We start from the raw sequence: 20875 nt of genomic DNA, 5'->3' as shown, positions 1-20875 counted from the left end.
ATAAAATTAGTCTATTTTTGAGGTTTTTTTGCTTATTGTCGCGCCTTTATAAGGCAAAATATTTTTTAAGGTATCCTACGTTGGAGAGGAGGGCTCAAGGTATGTTTTGCAAAAAACCGGAATAAAATCGGTTAAGATTTAGCTGAGCTGTGAGGTAACATACACATTTTAAGGCTTTATTTTATAAGATGTAGAGATGGTCACAAAGATCCAGCACTCTGAACAATTCCAGGAGCTTGCTGGGCGCGATGGAGGTGATTCGATCTCTGTCCACGTAGATGGGTCGAAATGTCTAGAGCTGGGCAAACTGAAGTCATGTGTTCTGAAGTTTCCGATTCCATGTCGCAAAACCAGCAGTTAGCACAGGAGGTTATGCCCAAGTTAGACAAGTGAATGTTGAGCATGCAGTGCCCACTATAGAGAGCGACAAGAAGACGGAATTTATTTCGGCGGAGGTTGATCATATCCGTAAACCTTGCTAGGCTGCAACCTCCGAATAGCAGCTGGCGCATTCTTGTTGCCTGCTGTCAGTGCCGATCTCTCCCCACTCTCTCCTTCTTCGGAGCAATTCCCTTATGGTATGGGATACCACCGCAATGTATAGCTCTGGTCGGCTAACCCGTTATGCCGCAGCACCAAGATCTCGTATACACGGTTGCAAACTGATATTCCGGTGTTTTGAAGCCGTCAAAGTACCATTGGATACTGCTTCCTCTTAGTAATGGGTCGAGTGTGGAATCACATATCTCCGCTTTACTATCTAGAGTAATTTTAAGCTTATCCTCTTCGTAACGCCGTCTGTTGAAAGAAAATTTTTTGTTATCGTAATTTATAAAGTTCCGTTTCATGGCGTTTTGAGGAGTGGTAGTGGACCTATTACGTCCATCTACAAACTCGTCCTCTCTTTTTAAACAAGGAACTCGTGACCAGTTTCATTGCGACGCAGCTTGCACAAATAGGCGGACAGACAGACAGTCACTCGGAATTCAACTCCTCTCGTCATTCTGATCATTTATATTATATATAGATACTAGTGGATCCGGCCACGCGTTGCTGTGGTATACATTTTATACTATTATTCATATCATAAACTATCAATACTGTGAAAGTTTTATTTACGAATAAAGGTGAAAACGTTTTTGTTGGTATATGAATCCAAAGAATTATATTTGTGATTTAATATTGAATATTTCCATGCAAATAAATTTCATTGGAAAAAATAACGAGTTCAAGGCCGTTTTCTCAATGTCTGGTTACCAGCCTTTCTGTCCTGTTAATAGAGTTGTCCGCTTAATACAGTTTTCACTGTATTTTTTACTTAAAATGTTTTTTTACCATTCTATCTTCAAAGTTGGTTCAAACTGGACACAGTGTGCTAAATTTTACTAAAATCGGTTCTGTAGTTTAGGAGTTTATCGCGGACAAGCAACGTGACACGTGATTTTTATACATAAAGATAACTCCATAACCATCAAATCTATAAAACTTGCTATGAAAAAAGTTTAAATTCTATTCCTACTAGGTAAGTATGTATGTACATTGATTGTTTTCAGTGTTGTGATAACCGAAAACGAATAACAGTTGACTCGAAAAATTCGGTGATAAAACAAAAAACACTTTCTACTCGAGTCGAGCAACAGAACACACCATTGTAAAACTTCGAAGATAATGGTTCTACTGAAGTTAGACTGCTCAGTAGCCATTCCAGAAAACTTTCTTGTACAAACGTCAACTTGATTCTCAAAACAAGGGACCAAAATTTAAAAGTAAGTCCTTCAAAATTAGACGAACCCATTGTACATATTTATATGTACAACACAAAGGAGATTAATTTTTGTAATAAAAGTTCGTTTTTGCAAAAACGTTGGCGGGTAGAGGTCGTAAAAGAGATACTTGACGCTGGAACTTTAGCTGTTCGATTAGCAGCTAACTTAATTGCGGGACATTTACTATCTTCTAGGTAATACTAGACCTTTCTTTTTTTATGCAATTTCATCTTTATTGTTAGTAGGTCAAATTGATTTATAGCTGAGCTGAGGGTCCTACATTCATCGAACGTATCACTACTGGTGACAAAACTATGCAACAATCTAGCAAATGGCGCTCCAAAATTTAGTTGAAACCGTAAAACTAAAAATTCTCTGATTGTACTCAACTTCATCTCAGTGAAGGTTTAAAACAAGCAAGAACGTAAAATTCGTTTGCAAGATTGTATCGGCTTTAGAGCCTATTTGGAAAGCGATAATAAATATATATGACAATCCGGTTCAAATTTGATCAAATGGTATATCTATGTAATTTTCATAAATAAATTATATACATGTTTATGTGTGTATTAAAAAAGTACTTACTATATTATTTCAGTTAAATTGTCTGACTAATAGGCGGCAATTTGTCAATCATTTGGTGGCACACATAATTATAATACCATCGAATCACTAATAACACACTATTACGGGTATGAATTTGTGCTTAAAGCTACAATTTTCCTCAAAACATACTAAACTATTTATCTAAATTCAACTATAAGTAGACTTGACCGAGTTAAAAAGTCGCAGTCTAATTTCAAAAACTTTGCTTGGTGTCATCCAACATTGGGCACAATAATGACTATCTCTTTAGCTTCTTTACTAGAATTATGTGGTAAACTTTTGCGTGAATTTTTGCAGGAAAGTGGCATACATGGCATGAAAATATTCCTATCCACATCAGCGATACGCTATGCCAAGTAAGTTGTTTTTTATAGCATTATCTGAAGAAAAAATGTTTATATAATATTTTTAATAATATTAATATACATATATATGTATAACCCTTTACCACTTTTACCTAAATTCAAAAACATGATTTATTTCTTCAATTTCTTTTAACTTTTTTCAGACACCTTTGGTTTATCTTCTTATCTAGCCTTATTATCGTCACTCATGTGATAATTCTCAATTTAATTAAGGAATTTTTAGATCAACCAACCGAGGTTCGCCTATCCACTAAACTGGTACATGTTGCCAATAGTCCATTCCCGGCTGTCGCAATTTGCAGTGCAAATAAGATAAGTCGACATAAAATGATGCGCTTTGCGGAACGGGTGTAAGTACAACATAACTGTATACACTCTTGTGTATGTTACACTGCATACACAAACCGACATACGTACATATAACCGTTTTTTATGTGGTTATCAAATAGCTTTTAAAAAAATTTTTACATACCATACTTTTTCAATTACATCGCTGTTAAAGAGGTCATATTTATATTAATATATATGTATGTACATACATAGCTAACTAAACCGCATTAGCTATGTTATTAAATCTGACCATAAATATTTATTACCACCTTGAAAAGAGGCTCCTTACACAAGGTATATCAATGCTTCATAAAATTTTCCATACTCTTCCTATAACCTGGGCTGTGATAACCCTCATTGCCTTCAGCGAAACTCTGTTTCGATTTTAGTTCATTTTCATTGGCTAGATTAGTGGATAGTGTCGACGCCATATGCATAAAGCCGTGTCTAATCACTGTTAATGATGCGTTTAATGAATAAGGGTTATCAGCTCAGATACTTCTTTTGCCACCTCTACTCGACATCGTGTTTGCAAAAAAATTCAGTTACTTTGGTCGAAATTGCATATTGACAGGATTCATACCCGAAATATTAACCAAAATTCATACGAGATTCTCTGCTATCTCTTTGATGTCATGCCAATCATAAAATTATGCTGTGTTTCTCTAACATTTTCGTTGTTATCAGAACATACATACATACACTGAACGCTTTGTGAGACTCCAAATATTTGTCGTCGTGATAACACTCCCGAAAGCACTATCCAAATACTTTCAATTATATGTTCTATGAGTGACGGAGCATGGTTTGATGATGGCATGATATCATACTATAAAAGGTGATCCATTTCGAGATTCTCTATTTTTTTTTAAGAAAAAAACCGAAACTTGAAACTTCAAGTTTAATGAGAAATGTTTGCTATCATTCGAAAGAAAATTCTTTGGCATTCATTTTTTGAAAATTATCTATTTCGATCGGTTTCAGTTTTAGCACAATCTATTATTTGCATGCTTTCAATTTAAGATGTCGATGTAAAATGCGCCAAGTCGTTCTATACGCCAGACCGAGTTACTGAGAACGCTTTCGAACCGACTCTCCATGGTCTTCGTGTACACTCTCAGCTACGGCTGCAATATTTTCTTCGCTGCGTGTTGGTCTATTCGGTCAAATATTATCCGATAATGAGTGCTGATTCTCAAGATGGCTGTTGATCTTCCGCATAGTACGCGCACTAGGCCGATTATGTTGAGCATAAGTTGAGCGTTCACGCGCTTCACACACACATTTACACTTACAGAGCGTGAATTACGTAATATAGTTGAACGACTTATAAACATTGTTCTGGCGTAAGACTTTCCAGGATGAAATACCAATCAATACTGAACAAAAATAACATGACAGCTTGACACGACTCACGCGTGATCTGTAAAAAAAAGGCTACTGAAAAAGTACCTCTACTTGGATCACACGTTATTTCCATATTCATAACATTATAGTCGTACCAAAAATTAAAAAATTTAATTTAATTATAACAATACTGCGCTTACAAGCCATACAACCAACGAAATCATCAATTTATTGAAGGAAACTTTTCTTGGATATAACAATTAAATTATATGTGTTTTTTTCTTTTTCTTCATTCAAACTAGCATAGTCAATATCTCTTTAATACCTTTAATCCTATATGAAATGCCTCTGTTTTTCTTGTTTTGGTATAATTTCAAAGATCAAGTATTATATTTTGAAAAATTTCCAACTTTTTCCTATTACTGTTTGTACAGAAAAAATTGTATAGAGAACCAGTCAACTTTAGTTCATCGAGTTCTAATTAACATGATGCACTGAATAAACAGACTTAAATATTCAAAAGAGAAAAATGTATTTGAAAAAACGTAAGAACCAAATTATAATTGTTATTTATGATTTTTTTTATAATCCATATCTTATCGTAATCTTGCAAAAAATATACCTTCTACAACTCACTAAAAACTTGGCCTCAAATTGTACATTATTGTCAAGCATTATCATTTATTAACGCTTATTTAGTTTAGACTTTACAAAAACTCAACTTCTTCGCCATTAATTAGTTCGAAATAGCCCAAAGACTTAACTTCCGCCACCATAGCCAGCAAACCGTCGACAATCTCCTCAGCAGTTGGTTTTATTTGCTCGGCGGGCAATTCCATGCCATTGCCATTGAAGGCACCATTCGGACGCAATTCAAAACAGAAAGCCATGCGTATGCCCAATTTGGTGTAAGCAAAATCCACACTGGAACCCGCTGCCGGGTAGATGGCATTATAAATATTACCGCCAGTGTAGACAGTTCCATAACGTTGACTTATCGCTTTTACGGTGGCATTATAAACTTGTTGGTAGTGTTTGACGTTATCGGGCAGTTCGGAGGTATGTCCATTCGGATAAAGCAAAAACTGTGAAAATGAGTGGAAACTGATATACAATTGGATTTTATTCTTCAACGAAGCTATATAATTGGACAACGATTTGACTTCGATTTCCGAATTCGCTGCACGTCCGGCATATCTTTCATTGCAGGGATTACTGCTAGCGCCTACAGTATTCCAATAAGCATCGAAATTGCGATTGGGATCTGCACCAACGCAATTACCGTATGGTTGACGCGTTTTACGCCACATTCGATCGGTGGTGTGTGTGTAGTGATAACCGTCAGGATTGGCATGCGGTATGATATACCAATCGTAGCTCTCCGCCAACTCACGAATTTCCGCGTTAGTGCTTGTTAAAAGTTCATTGATAATATATGTTGCTGTCGCAGGCGCAATCCATTCGCGTGCATGTATACCGGCTTCCAAGAAAATACCCGGTTTCTTCTTCAATGCATTCTGATAGGATATTTTAACACCCAAAAGCGGACGTTTCTCATACGATTTACCAGCCTCAATCAGTGTTACCACACCGGGGTATAAGAATGGTAAAGGTAACAGCCAATCATAATTGCTATCCAAAGTTTGATATGCGGTCCAACGATCCGTGGTAGCGCGATTCGCAAGCTGTGCATAATCCTTGTCTATGGCGTTTTGTAAATTCACCTCCAACAGACTATATGTAATTTTGTTGTTGGTCAAAATAGGGAGGAAATCGGCCACCTTATTTGGCGGTACCACCACATTTATTGCCCGCTCGATTTTGTGCACGCCATCTAAGAAGAGTAGAGCAACGTCTGTGTCTTCCATTTGTTTGAGCACTTCCAAGCCTTGGCGATCTGTCGCCTGAACTTTGTACACCCGATAATTGTCATACCGTACGCGTTCAGCGGTACACGTCTCTAGTGCTACCACCGTTAGGCAAAGCAGCGTTATTAAACCGATTTTCAGCGACATTCCTTTGTTTAGTTTGAAAAGGTATTCGAAACTAATTTGGTTTAGATTAAACGTCGCATATTTATATATTAAAATTCTTGCATTATCAAATTGCCAGTGTTAACTGTTTTAACTTCTTTTGTAATCGAATTAATCATGAATTATGTGCGCTAAATAAGTTTTGTCTGATAAGCTAATTTTATTGCTGATATAATCTGTTATCTGTACATAATTTATGGTGAATGTAGTGAGTTGCAAATTGATTAAGTTAAACGTGAATATTAGAACCTCTAAATAAGTGCACTACTAAAACAGTTTTAATGATAGCATTTACAATAATTATTTGTTTTCACTTGTAAAAATATTAGGTTGGAAAATATCTCCCGATAGCTTTTTTACCCTTAATTCAATGCTTTATGAAAAGTGTTACAGTGATCGGACTTAGTTCATATATGCGCCGTTTCGTTCGATAATGTGTTTCCATCTAGGCGGCGACTTCACAATACCCCCTTCGTAGAAGCCCCCCGCCTTATTTGCGAAGAACTCGGACAGCCACTTTTCACAAGCCTGTTTTGAGTTCAACTTTACACCAACAAAGACGTTCGCCATGAATGGGAACAGATGAGTATCACTTGATGCAATGTCCGGGCTATATGGTGAAAGCGATAAATCCTCCAATCCGAGGTCCCGTAGCTTCTTACGAGTCATCAACAAAGTGTGTGGTTTGGCGCTRTCCTGGTAGAACATTACACCCTTTCTGTTGGCCAATTCTTGACGTTTCTGGTCGATCACCTACTTCAAGCGGTCCCGTTGTTCGCAGTAGATAGTAGAATTAAGCGTCTGGCTACATGGAAGCAGATCATAGTGAATGAATCTCTTCCGATCCCACCAAACACACAGCAAAACCTTCATGGCCGTCAATCCTGGCATGGCCACTGTTTGAGATGATTCACCGGCCTTCAACCACAACCGTTTTCGCTTAATATTGTAAATGTGATCCATTTTACATCGTCAGTCACCATTTTCTTCAGAAATGGGTCGAGTTCATTCCGTTTCAGTAGCATATCGCAGGCGTTGATTCAGTACAGAAGGGTTTTTTGCGTCAAATCATGCGACACCATCAAGCTGGTGTGTATCCATCCTTCTGAAGATGGTTTAAAATGGTTTGCTGACTAACTCCCATGTTCTGGGCCATTATTTGATCGGTATTCGTCGTCACAGGTTTTCCGTCGGCTGGCTTATCTATGGTGTCGTTTTCATCCGCTCTGAATCGTTGAAACCATTTCTCCGCAGTTCGAAGTGATTGAATAGAATACCATTAATCTCACGGAACGTTTCTCTAGCGGATTTGCCTTTAACGAAGGAAAACTTTAAAATTGCGAGAATTTAGACATTAGTGAACTCCATTTTTACACATTTATAACTGTCGAACGCAATATCCAAACTAATGATGCATAGCATCATTTTGTAGGTTACGTCAAGACTTTTCAAAGATGTATAGGCTTTATACTTGGCCGCGAAATTCCAAAGAGAAAAAGGCGGAAGGGAGATATTTTCCAACCTTGCATATAACTAAAGATAGTTACATGAGAATTGAATAGTTAGTTACTGCGAGCTGGTATAGGAAAAGATTTAATTTTTGCGGCAGCTACATCTCAGATGGTCCGTCCGTTTAATCAAATTTTCGATGACTCGTTTGAACATTCCGACTGGCGATTTTGGTGGCAAAGTGACCGACCCAAAACCTGAAATTATGTGCTCTCCTACTAAATCCATTGATTAATACGATGTGTCTTATGTGGCGCTGTCTTGTTGAAACCAAATGTCGCCAAGATCACGACTTGCAGCATCGAATAGTCGGCTGCCATGGCGCGATAACGGTCGCCATTGACGGTTACTTTCTTACCGGCATCATTTTTGAAGACATATAAACCAATGTTTTCACCGGCTCACAAATCTCACTAAACTGTGTTTTTTCTGGATGAAATGTCAGTTCTTGCATCTCTTCTATTTTGCTTGTTTACATACCCATTGAGTCAGAAACGGGACTCATCGCTGAACAAAATTTGGCTCGAAAACGTCGGATCTTCTTGGAACTTTTCAAATCCCCATAAAGCGAAGCGACTTCAGTTCTTGCGCAAACTCTATTTTAAAATGCGCCAAAGCTTCAAACAATACCGAAATCAATCGATAGCAGCACGCACAGTTTCAACGTTACTCAAATATTTTTTAAAAACTCTCCAACAATAGTTGAAACTTTTATTTAAACGTTGCATAATAAACAACATAAAGTGGCAGGGAAACTAAATAAAGAAGCAAAAGAAGCCTTTACATCGTGATAATCGTTTGAAGGAAATTATTTGAGAGGGATGCGCCAGTTATAGCAAGACGTTGAATTTCTGTTTATAGACAAAATGTCTATGGAACTTTATGAGATACTTTGCATGATCGACTTTCGTTTACGTCAACTGAATAGACCGAATGCTTATTTGGTGGTATAATATTTTATTCTTTGGTCTAAGCAACTTGAAGTTCTTCTTGGAAAAATATCAACAGATGCCAATGAAGAATTCTCGATTGAGAGACATTTAAGAATTTACCCAACTAGTGACCAAGTTGTTAAGTGATATATTAATATGAAAAATTAATTGACTGTAAATGAAAAAATGAACTGATAAAATAAAACACACAAACTTACATAGAAATAGAGCTATAGATTTTCTGATGTTCTCTGCATTAGGGTCGTCGGTTCTAGAAATGAATAATGGATGAGGTTGCTCTCGTGGGTGTGCGCTTTAGAAATTTGTTTGCATTTGCAACCTTTTCGTGTTGATGCTCTCATTCATTCCATTTAAAAAATTGTTCAAGACGCAAGAACATTTTATTTTTAATATAGCGTTTTTAATATCGTTGTCAATTCCTTTGCCTATCCTTCTAAACCTTGCCTTCAGGTGGCCAAAAGCGTTCTCCACAACCCTTCGATATTTAGATAAGTGGTATTTGAAAATATTCTCAGTGGCTTGGTTATAGGGCTTCATTAGAAACGGAGTAAAGCGAAACGCCGAGTCTCCAAAAACTACAATTGGGACATTAGTGTCACAAAGTTTTTTCGCATTCTCTTTAAGCAGAGGGTTTTGCAAAATTCTTTTCAAGTCGGACTTTTCAAATATTTGGGAATCATTACAACGACCAGGAGCTCCAACATTAATGTACATAAGCCTATATCTAAAAACAAATGTTTTAAGTATTTTCCAAAACATGTATGTTGTTAACTTACCTGTAGTCTACGAGGGCTAGTAAAACCACCAACCTTTGTTGTTGAAATAGTCAACTGAAATAAATTGTATTTGCATGTTATGGGTAAAATATTTCAAATTCATAAACTTACCTACTGCGCCCAGACATTGGGAAATCCAATTTTTCTAAATCCTTCAACGCACTCCGTAATTTTTTCTTGCGTAAGAAATGAGCTAGCTAAATATTTAAGCGATAGTATGTCCCACTCCGCTCTGCAAGAGTCTTTAAGGATAAAACATACAGACGCTTTGTAAACAACGAATAGTCTTCCAACTGTTCTGTACTCAGCAGAAGAACCAATGGCATACAAAGCGATAGCCATTCTATTTTCTAATGGAATACATTGCCTGTATGTAATATCATGTTTGCCAATGTTTGTTAGCTCATTACATAAAATTTTGAATGATTCCCGACTCGAAGAATTGGTCACTATTGAAAGGAACGTCGAGCTCCCAAAAATTACCGTGCCCTTCCTACAATATAACGTCAAGTGGGAATTTTATAAAATGATGTAATTGCTTACGTGTTTCCACAAACGTTTTGGCCTATTGTTATTTATCACAAAAAGCAATAAGGAATTTTGCATTTTTATCACAGTTAATATTTTTTCCAATCTAAGTTGTCGTCTTTTCCGTATTTCTGCCAATTTCTTATTACTGGCAGTAATCTACGTAATCAAATATACAATCGCGTTCTTTTATTTTTCTTCCATATCTTTAATTTTTATTATTTTTTCTTTTTTAGTTCACGAGTAAAAATATTGATTCACGAAACTTTACAATTCACCAAGAAGAATACAAATACAACAAATTTGGCAGTTGATAATCTCTTTTGCCTATGTAAACGGGTAGATTATTGAACAAGCTTATAGCCAGATTAAGTTCATATGTTAACGTACTTTTAGTCTTAATGACAAAGTTCTCCAGAGTTTTCAAGATAAAGAGATTATTATTTATTTTATTAAAGCACAAGACCAAGTCATTGATGCTACATGAAATTTAGGTACTTAAGTATAATAATACCTAAAGATATAAATAAAACAGAAGGTCTTCCTAAAGTATTGAAAATATTCGTGGGAGAAAAAGTGATGGGAATTTGTTGAACATTCAAAAGGTTTAGTGAATGGTAACATGATCTTCTTTACAGAAATTATCTGGCCAAATTTTCGCAAGGACCAAGATATGCAGAAGATATCCCGTCAGTCCGCATTAATTTCGGCTCAGATGATAAACACACAGCTATGGAATTGCTGAAAGATTAATGTTGCCAATAATACTCAGTTGGGCTTAGACCGTTCTTAAGGTGCAACGTTGTAAAGTTGATCATACAGTAATTTATCTCGGCTCTCGATTGTGTGCTGCTGGACTTGTGTAGAACTTAGTCTTTGTAGATTTTTGGTTGGTATTTGAATTGAAGAACTTTACTGCTCAAAATTGACAGGTAAAACTCTATGTAACAGTGAAGTCTTAGAAGAAATGTTTCTATTAAGTAATAAGAATTCATAAAGTCGTCAATAGATTTTCGTCGACCACTTTTTGCCATTTTTCCGCTTGAGACATTATTCCATCCAGTGTAAAACTTTTCTGGTTTCTGGGCGAAAAACTGCGAAAAGTAATTTTTACAGGCTTCTCTTGAAGGCAAATTTTCTCCATTAAAGGAGTTCTGCATTAACCGAAAAATATGATAGTCCGATGGTGCAAGATCCGGGCTATACGTTGAATGCAACAAAACTTCCTAACGAAGCTCTCCCAGTTTTGCCGAGTCAACAAAGATGTTTGTGATCTAGCGTTGCCCTGATGCAAGTCGAAGCTTCTTGGCCAGTTGATCAGTTCTGGCCATTTTTTTATGATTGCTTGATTCAATCTCGTCGGTTGTTGACAGTAAAATGTAGGATCAATCGTTCGACCAGGCTGGAGCAGCTCATAGTGGCTGATTCCTTTTCAATCCCACCAAACGCTCAGCATAACCTATCGAGGCGTCAATCCTGGCTTTGTGATCATTCGTTGAGCTTCACCACGCTTGAACCATGATCTTTTTCGCACATTATTGTCATATTTGATCCATTTTTCGTTTCCTGTGACCAGGAGATGTAGATTCGGTCCATTAAATGTTCTATAAACAATTCATGTCATACCCAAACATCGAGCTTCGTTTTGTAGCCAGTCTTTTTTAAATTGTTCAAAACCGTTTGATTATGATTGCTAAGTTTCTTATCGATGTCATGGCTACTTATGTGAGGGTCCCGGTCAAATTTTTCTATAATTTTATCGACTTTTTCAACGATAGGTCGACTAGAGTGTGGTTAATTTCCAGAACGGAAGCGAGCAAACCATTGTTGTGCTACACGAACTCATACAACGTCGTCTCCGTAAACTTTAAACTATGAGTAAAGCCAAGGTCATGTGCTATAACTTATTGAAATTGATTTCAAAATGTCCTCACCGGTTAGACTAATTCAAAAATAGCGACAATAAATGGAGTTACTAAAGACGGCGCTGATTTCAATCGAATGAATACGAACCTAGTTCTTAGTTATTAAAATATTATATTGATAATATTTTAACAGATATGTAGGGTGTATCGCTATGTGATATAAATACTTCCTATYATTATTATTTTTTTTTATATTTATTCACGAAATATGTTAAATATAAGAAACATTCAAATATTAATTACACAAAATACCAACACTACATTTTAGACGAAGTATCAATCTCGTTGATCATAGCCAACATAGAATCCATTATCTCCTCACCAGTAGGTATAATTTGCGCAGCTGGTAGACGGAAACCAGACCATAGAGCATTACTCGAAGGACGCAGTTCAAAGCAGTATGAGTAGGGCACATTCATTTTGCCATAAGCCCAATCTAAGCTAGCGCCCGCCGCCGGATAGATGGCATCATAAACATTACCGCCTGTATATCTGGTGCCGTAACGCTTCGAAACCGCGGACACAGCGACATCAAAAACGCGCTTCAAATCCTTATAATTTGGTGGCAACTCGCCGGTATATCCATAAGGAAAGAGTAAAAGTTGTGAATACGAATGGAATGACAAATACAAAAATAATTGTCCCTTCAGCGTGCTAATATATTCAGCTAGAGTACGAGTTTCAATCTCTGAGAAGGCCTTGGGGCCAGCGTAAGTGTCCGAACAGGGGTTGTTACTAGAGCCCACCTCATTCCAATGGAAATCCCAATTGCGATTTGGATCTGCGCCGTAGCAATAGTTATATGGTGTGCGTGTTTTACGCCACAACCGATTTGTGGTATGCGTGTACACATAACCATCTGGATTGCTATGCGGCACAAAATACCACACATAACTCTCGGCTACTTTACGCACATCTGCGTTAGTGCTCGTCAGCAATTGATTAATGATGTAAGTTGTGGTAGCCGGACTGATCCATTCGCGTGCATGCATGCCGCCTTCTATGAAAATGCCGGGTTTCGTAGCACGAGCTGCTTCCTCAGCGCGACTGCTACTAAACGATATCTTCACGCCCAGTATTTCACGTCCCTCATAAGACTTGCCCGCCACGAATAGACTCACTTGCTCGGGATACTTTTCCGTTAGCGTACGCAGCCAGGCATATGTGTCGTCCAACTCATGATATTCCCGCCAAGTATAATCACCGGTGCGTCGATTGGGATCTGCCACAAGCTCTTGCTCCAAATCTAAGCTCTTTTGCGCGTTCTCCTCAACCAGTTGATGAGGTACTTCAGCACGTTGTAGTACAGCCAAAAGATCAGTTACACGTTCCGGCGCGACAAGCACATTAATTTTGTTATTTACATAGTGTACCGCGTCCAGAAAGAGTAATGCGTCACTCGTACCGTCGAGCTCTTTAACGGCGTCTAATTGTGCTGTCGTCTTCGGTTGCAATTGATAGACGTGATAGTTATCGTAGCGTACGCGCTCTGCAGTCGCGAAGTTATCAACTGCTGCCAAGCCGAGCAATACTATCAGTCCGAGTTGTTGCCACATGTTGCGTGCGTTGAAGGCAAATGAACATGCCTACCTATGGTGTTAGCTATTTTATAGGTTTCTAGCACTACTCTAGCACCACGGGGCATTTAGTAGCGTATGTACATATAACGGTGGTATGATAAAGCAAGAATGTTACTGGACAATGAGTGCAATAAGTTTTTGTTAAGTTGTAGATATTTTGAGCAAATAACTTTGGGGCCAATAGTGATTAGAAGTTTACTCTTAGACATACATATTTACATATGTTAGGGTGGTTTTATTGTCTGTCACATTACACATTTTGTGAATATAAAATCAGTTAATAAGTTATTTTGCTTTGTGTTAAGTTTTCAAATATCTCGCTTTCGCTTTTTTGCTCTTAAGTCAATTTTTAAAAAGTGTAACAGTGAACGAATTTAGTTCAAATATGCGCCGTCTCGTTCGATAATCTGTTTTCATCTAGACGACGACTTCATAATATCCCCCTTCGTAGAAGCCCCCCGCCTTATTTGCGAAGAACTCGGACAGCCACTTTTCACAAACTGCATTTGAGTTCAACTTTACACCAGCAAGGGCGTTCGCTCAGGCCAGGAACAGATGGTAATCACTTAGCGCTATATGGTGAATGCTATACCTCCTATAGCTTCTGACGAGTCATCAACAAAGCGTGTGGTCTGGCGTTGTCCTGGCGAAACATTACACCCTTCCTGTTGGCCAATTCTGGACGTTTCTGGTCGATCGCCTGCTTCAAGTGGTCCAGTCGTTCGCATTAGATGGTAGAATTAAGCGTCTGGCCTTATGGAAGCAGCTCATAGTGGTTGATTCCTTTCCAATCCTACCATACACACAACAAAACCTTCCTGCACGTCAATCTCGGCTTGGTCATTGTTTGGGACGATTCACCGACCATCGACCCACGTTTCGCTTGATATTTTCGTATGTGATCCAAAATCACAAAAAATCTGTTTCAAAAATGGGTCGAGTTCGTTCCGCTTCAGCAGCATATCGCAGGCGTTGATTCGGTTCAAAAGGTTTGTTTGCGTCAACCCCCCGGCACCCAAACATCAATCTTATTTGTGTATCCAGTGTTCTGCAGATGATTTAAAATGGTTTGGTGACTAACTCCCATCTTCTGGGCGATGTCACAAGTTGCCACAAGCCGGACTAACACGATGTTTTCCATGATTTGATCGGTATCCGTCGTCACTGCTCTTGCGCCGGCTGTCTTATCCATGGTGTCGTTTTCACATGCTTAGTGTAGGCGAATGGGGTCGAACCATAAAGAAAAGAGTGTAAGATGAGTTGGTTGCATAGGTCATGGAAAAAGATGGTTAGAGTCATGCAGGGACTTCGGTTAGGTATTAAATTGATCTGGCTGTCAACTATTTATTTCCATTGATCATTCTCTGGAGGTCTGATAACGGGAAGAAATCACTGCTGACATATCTTTATAATACGCTTGACGTTTCAGCTATTCGATTTATATCGATTTATATTTTTTTATTTTTATTTTTTTTTTTAACAACAGTTGACAATTAAAGACACGAGCTCTCGAACAGAGTAAACGGACTAACGAGGATTTCAAGGCTCTGACTTCACTATATTAATTCTCCCAGATCCCAATGATTAATAATTCTGAAGTTAAGAAACAAAGAATAAGATGTTAAATGTATTATTGGATAGTGCTTTCGAGTAGAAACACAAACGCCGCAATACGTCCATATAGAACTCCTTATTGTCACTCCGGAACAAGTTCATGATGCACTAAACCACGAATATCGAAAAAAAAAGAGAATCGTCTTGTTTTTTGAGCGGCTTTGGGGTGATTTATTTGTTTTCTACCCGCTTTTTTTCTCCATACAGATGATTGTTGACTTGTTTGCACGTCAAACTTATAAACTCATGTCTCATCGGTAGTTATATTGCTCTCCATGAATGTGGGATCGGAATTTGTATGATCAAGCATGTCTAAAGAGACCTGTTTACGGTATTTATTTTGAAAAAAACTCAGCTTTATCGCCACGAGTTGACCAAGAACGCATTTCATACCCGAAATATCCACCAAAATTATTCGAACGGACTCACGAGAGATGTCGAGCTCTCTTGCTATGTCTCTACAACATGCCTTGATTTCTAAGCACCATTTTCTTCCTACCCTGTCTTAATATTTTAATCAGTTGAAAAGGTCGAATGTCGTCCAGAACGAGGAATGTCCTCAACGATCTCACGGCCTTCTTTGAAGACTTTGTACCACTCGTATGCTTTTGCTTTGGATTAAACTTAATCACCATAGGCCTCTTTCAACATTCGTAACGATTACGCGCACGAAATTTTGTTGGAAATACCAAATTAGAGGCAAATTCTTTGTTCGATATTTTTATCCACTGGCAAAACCGCAACGCACTACAGAGGTGTTCTCGCTTAAGCAGCTGCTGTAAACAAACTAGTGGACAGATTGCGCTCATATCTGGCATAGCAATTCAGAACAGCCCTGCCAACTTAGCCAACACAAATTTTTTGAAATATGATTTACCCTGGTAATTTATTTACAATTTCCGTCAGCTTTTTTGTCACAATGTATATATGAATCTATCATAAACAGGGCTAGAAAATGTCGTTATTTTATTTTGGAGTAGTATTAATAGGGTGGTTCTAAAAAACAAGCTTAGGACAATGGAAAAAACATACGCCTAATATAAAATCTCTCGTTTCTACTCATAACTCAATTTTTTACTCCATCTAATGCCTTTCAATATTCTTTTGTTCTAATTAATTTCGTTCCAAATATATTCAAAACCTTTTTTTTTCAAACACATATTTTTAGCTACGAAGCTCAGCAAAGGTTTCAACCCGATCTACTGGCAACAAACGTCAGTGAAATGGCTGAACATTTGAAGCTGCTTACCGGCTTCTTTCTCTATCCTTTGGACACCTATACCGATAGCGATCCCCGACTTGATCAACTACATAATATACTCACGAGCATGTACAATGGCAGCGAGTATCCCACACGCGACATAATTTTCGACTTATCACCCGACTGCCACGAAATCATCAGGACTGGTATGGTTTTCGGTAAGCCAATAAATATAACAAAATATTTTGAAAAACGTTCGATATCGGTGGGTGCGTGCTGCCTCTTCAACTATCGTCGCGATACTTACACCACGAATAGGTACATATGTGAGTAAGGCGAATAAAATGTGCATATTTAATTTTTATTGTATTTCAGTATAAGAGCTGCTTTTATCAAGGAAAATAGCAAGTTATTAGAAAATGTTACATTTGAGTCTAGTACCCTGCTTAGCACGGTTCAGCTTGTTTTACAAAGCGATTCGAATGATTTTTGGCATACCGAGTTCGCCAGTTATGCATTTCGTGTGAGTACTTGAGTGCGTTTGATTAGTTCACTTAATATCCCGACTTCTTTGATAGCTTTATTTTTTTCAACAAAACGATTATCCAACCGTAATGACAAATACCTTGGGTGAGATTTTGGTGAACCATAGAACTTTAGTAGAGATTGCAATACAACCGACATTTTATGAGGCCTCTGATGCTATACGCAATTTTAGACCAGAGCTAAGGCAATGCTATTTTAAGGATGAGGGAGAACGTTTGTTAAATAAGTGAGTAATGCCATGAAGTCACTAGTTTATTGTTCATATAAATTAAATGTTGGATTTTTTTTTCAAATATTTAGTTGGTTTTTCGCAAGTGGGGGACACTAAAGGCAGAGTAATATTATAGATATCTAATATTTTTTATTTTCCTTAGTCGATAAATTTCTTATCTGAAAAGTGAATATATCCTTTGCCTTATAACGCCACTAACTCTACAAGGAGCTTTCCAAAGTAAACAGGACATTAACAAACAAAAAAAAAACAGAACAAATCGTTTTTTCGGCAAAATCAATTTATTTTATACAAAACAGTCTTCTTCTGCTCAATACAGCTTTTTACACAGACCAAAAGCATGTCGAACCGGTGTTTTATCCGGGAGCAAGCCTTTTGTATTGTCTCTACGTCTGCATAACTCTTTTCCTTCATGGGCAAATTCATTTTTCCGAAAAGCAAGAAGTAGCACGGTGCCATATCAGGTGAACTCGAGGAATGGTTAATGGAAATGGTTAAAACACGCGTTTTGGTCAAATAATCGGTCACAAGCGTCGGTCGATGAGACGGCGCATTATCGTGCAACAAACGCAAACTTTCATCTTCGCAATATTCGGGCCGAACACGTCAAATACGACGCACCAAAGGCTTCAAAACTCCAAGGTAGAATACCGCAATAACGTTTGGCCGGGTAGAACAAATTCTTTGTGAACCATACCCTTGGAAACATAAAAACAAATCAGCATTGTCTTCACTTTTGACTTCTCGCGATTTTTTGGGTTTCGGCTCGTCCGGTGCCTTGCATTCAGCACTCTGGCGTTTCGTTTCGGGATCATATTAGAAACACCACGTTTCATCACCAGTCACAATATTGTAAAAGATGTTTTTGTCCTTTTTGTCCTCTTTAATGATGTCCTTCGATTGCTGGATTCTGAGCACTTTTTGGTCGTCAGTCAATTTGTGTGGAACAAACCGTGCACACACCTTTCGTAAGCCCAAATGTTCGATCAAAATGCGATAAATCGATGTTTTAGGGATGCTCAATTCTATTTCCATGATTTTCAATGCTGATTTCGGCTGATTTTTGACGAAATCACTCACAGCTTCAATGGAGTTTCCGGTGTTCACGGATTTTTATTGGCCTACAAGTTGATCGCCATTTATGTCCTCATGACACGTTGAAAACGTTGAAACCACTCGTGAACTATGCTACGGGATAGGCAATCAACGCCATAAACTTGTTTCATCAATTCGGTAAAAATTGTACCAATTTTAAAACAAAATTAAATGGGTGCTCTTTGATCGAACCTCACTTTCGCATCGATAACACAAACATACTGACCTTTAAAACGCAATAACTTCACTTAGAATCGATGAAATGTCATGAAATTCTCACTGGACAATCGATAAAGATAGCAAATTCTATATATTTATTGTAATCTAAAGCTCATAGACCCAAATTATTATATCCTCCTAATTTTCGTACTACTTGCCAATACTAAAATTATCGGTCAGAGTCCCTACGAGTTCGGAATAACGAGCGCCAGCCCAGAAAAGCCTTGTGAACTCGCATTTATTAAATTAATCAAAAGGATGATGTAGGTCTCCGCGTTTCCTTACGTACTTTATAATTTTTGCCTTTCCCAGCCCTAACGGTTTATATGAAGTGGTTCTATTTAATTGTAATTACTTTCAGCGAGCTTAGATCAAGAAGCCTATTGTGGAAGTGAATACTCACAGCACTGAAAAAACGGCCGGTCAGGCTGTAAGTCTACTGAATTGATTTGATGAAAAGTGAACCCGTTGTGAAGGAATTATTTTGGAAATCATTTTGTAGTTATAAAGTGCGTAACTCCATAACCTCGCATGAGTGATACAAACAAGTGTTTGAAGCCGATCTTCTGGGAAAAGCGGCACATCCGACATTTAACTTGAAGTGCTGCGGAGACCTTTAGTAGCGCTTCAGATGCCGCAAAACACTTTGGTTTCTCTGAAACAGCTTATTAGGCTACTTCAAGGAACTATAAATTTTCAATCAATTATCTTCCGAATTATAGCGCATAAAGATTCTATAGAATATTGCTGCTCGTCTCTTATCTCTACTAACTCTTATCCTCTTCAGATCCTATTACTCGCTTGATGAATGTCTACTCATTTGTCGCATGCAAAGTATGCAACGGTATTGCGGTTGCGTCAGTCCCTTCCTCGCGCCACCACTCATCAATGCGAGCGTCTGCACTCTACTGCAATTGCCTTGTCTCTTCAACTGGTTGCGTGTGTTCAATCAATGGTCTTACTTCGAGTATGTCAACCCGCCGAATGGTTTCGATAAGTGCGACTCTTGTATGCCGACCTGTGGGGGTGTTGACTATAAAACTTATATGAATTACCTACCACTACGTAGCAATCGCGGCAATGATACGTACTCCTTTGGTTTGCTGTGCGTAACAGAATTTATGCGAGATTTCGTCATATTTACTTTATTTGTTGTTATAGAAAAGGTCTTACTAGCGACGAACCATTGGCACTGGTGAAATTATTCTTCAAGCAATTGTATGCAGAATCGACATACATAGATATTGGTGGCGATTGGGTTACATTGTTGAGTGAGTAGTACCACACTCTAGTGTTCTACAACATAAAAATAGAAAAACAAAGGAAATATTTAAGTTTTACATTCCAGGCCGTTTCGGTGGCATTCTATCGCTTTTCTACGGTTTTAGCATACTAAGTTATGTCGAGATTTTCTACTTCATGAGTGGTAAGTGGTTTGTGCTTATATATAGGGTCTGGCAGCTGGCGTATATTCCGAAAGAGCGGCGTGATAGCCGAGCGCTGGAGAAAGGCGCTGAAAACCGCGTATATTCGTTGTATTGGAATGAGTTGCAGCCGAAAACTGTTATGTTGGAGAGATACCCAAAGAATATTAAATGGCATAAACGCTATGATGATAGTTATTAGCATAGCACTTGTGAAAATCAGAATGTTAAACGATAAATGTTGGCACTATTAGAAAAATACAATAAATAAAAGTTCTATATTGTGACAATATGAAGACTTATTTAAACCTTGACCTAAAAAAGGAATACATTTGCAAAAAAAAGTTGATGTGTAAGTTTGAATGTACTGTTATTGTTGTACGTTCGAGAGCGCTGTCAATGGGCGATTACCAATCCGTGTCCGTTACGCTTATAGGGCTTTCCGGAAAGTAATAAGACTGCTTTTCTTCCAACGCCATTGTACTACCTAACAAGGACCGGCATCCCAACGCTTCCGCAGCCGCCCTACAGCCCCGACTTTATTTGTTTCCTGAAAAGGCCAATTGCAAGGTTGATCACCTTTTAAAACCTGTTAAACTTGTAACCATCTTTTAGCAACTTGACCTTGCACATGCCATTACTTCTTTTTACCTACCTTTCCTCCTTGCGGAACAGCTCTTTTGTTATGTGAGGACCAACCGCAATACAGGGTTTTGGTCCTACAATTCTAATGGAGGCTGCAGAGCGGGCAGCCAGTTCATACCCGGCTATACTCTAGTGACCTGATACCCATATAAGATGCACTTGGTTACGTCCTGACAGGAGT

At 38.1% G+C, this 20875-nt stretch overlaps 3 protein-coding genes across 3 annotated transcripts; 1 reads left to right on the top strand and 2 right to left on the bottom strand.

Annotated features, from left to right (window-relative positions):
• Nucleotides 1-2606: 2606 nt before the first annotated feature.
• LOC108974477 (sodium channel protein Nach) lies at nt 2607-20251 on the top strand. Its single transcript, XM_018942335.1, has 8 exons — nt 2607-2728; nt 2881-3087; nt 16501-16851; nt 16909-17056; nt 17112-17305; nt 19413-19730; nt 19787-19896; nt 19974-20251. The coding sequence occupies exons 1-8, from the start codon at nt 2607-2609 to the stop codon at nt 20249-20251; spliced, it is 1728 nt and encodes a 575-aa protein (XP_018797880.1).
• Nucleotides 5067-6445, bottom strand: LOC108974524 (zinc carboxypeptidase A 1-like). The gene has a single exon (XM_018942422.1). It carries the CDS (start codon nt 6427-6429, stop codon nt 5122-5124), a length of 1308 nt encoding a protein of 435 aa, XP_018797967.1. The 5' UTR covers nt 6430-6445; the 3' UTR covers nt 5067-5121.
• On the bottom strand, nt 12348-13702 carry LOC108974533 (zinc carboxypeptidase A 1-like). The gene has a single exon (XM_018942434.1). The coding sequence runs from the start codon at nt 13692-13694 to the stop codon at nt 12396-12398; it is 1299 nt and encodes a 432-aa protein (XP_018797979.1). The 5' UTR covers nt 13695-13702; the 3' UTR covers nt 12348-12395.
• Nucleotides 20252-20875: the final 624 nt, after the last annotated feature.

This window comes from Bactrocera latifrons, unplaced genomic scaffold (genome assembly GCF_001853355.1).
Source record: "Bactrocera latifrons isolate USDA-ARS-PBARC rearing strain unplaced genomic scaffold, ASM185335v1 scaffold_112, whole genome shotgun sequence".
Classification (NCBI taxonomy): domain Eukaryota; kingdom Metazoa; phylum Arthropoda; class Insecta; order Diptera; family Tephritidae; genus Bactrocera; species Bactrocera latifrons.
Note: the sequence above shows the minus strand (reverse complement) of the source record. Positions and strands in the feature narration are given on the sequence as shown.

Coding starts and splice junctions, on each gene's coding strand:
- LOC108974477 (XM_018942335.1), top strand. CDS start 2,607: ATGACTATCTCTTTAGCTTCTTTACTAGAATTATGTGGTAAACTTTTG. Junction 2,729..2,880: donor TCAGCGATACGCTATGCCAA/GTAAGTTGTTTT, acceptor AACTTTTTTCAG/ACACCTTTGGTTTATCTTCT. Junction 19,897..19,973: donor CGATTGGGTTACATTGTTGA/GTGAGTAGTACC, acceptor TTTACATTCCAG/GCCGTTTCGGTGGCATTCTA.
- LOC108974524 (XM_018942422.1), bottom strand. CDS start 6,429: ATGTCGCTGAAAATCGGTTTAATAACGCTGCTTTGCCTAACGGTGGTA.
- LOC108974533 (XM_018942434.1), bottom strand. CDS start 13,694: ATGTGGCAACAACTCGGACTGATAGTATTGCTCGGCTTGGCAGCAGTT.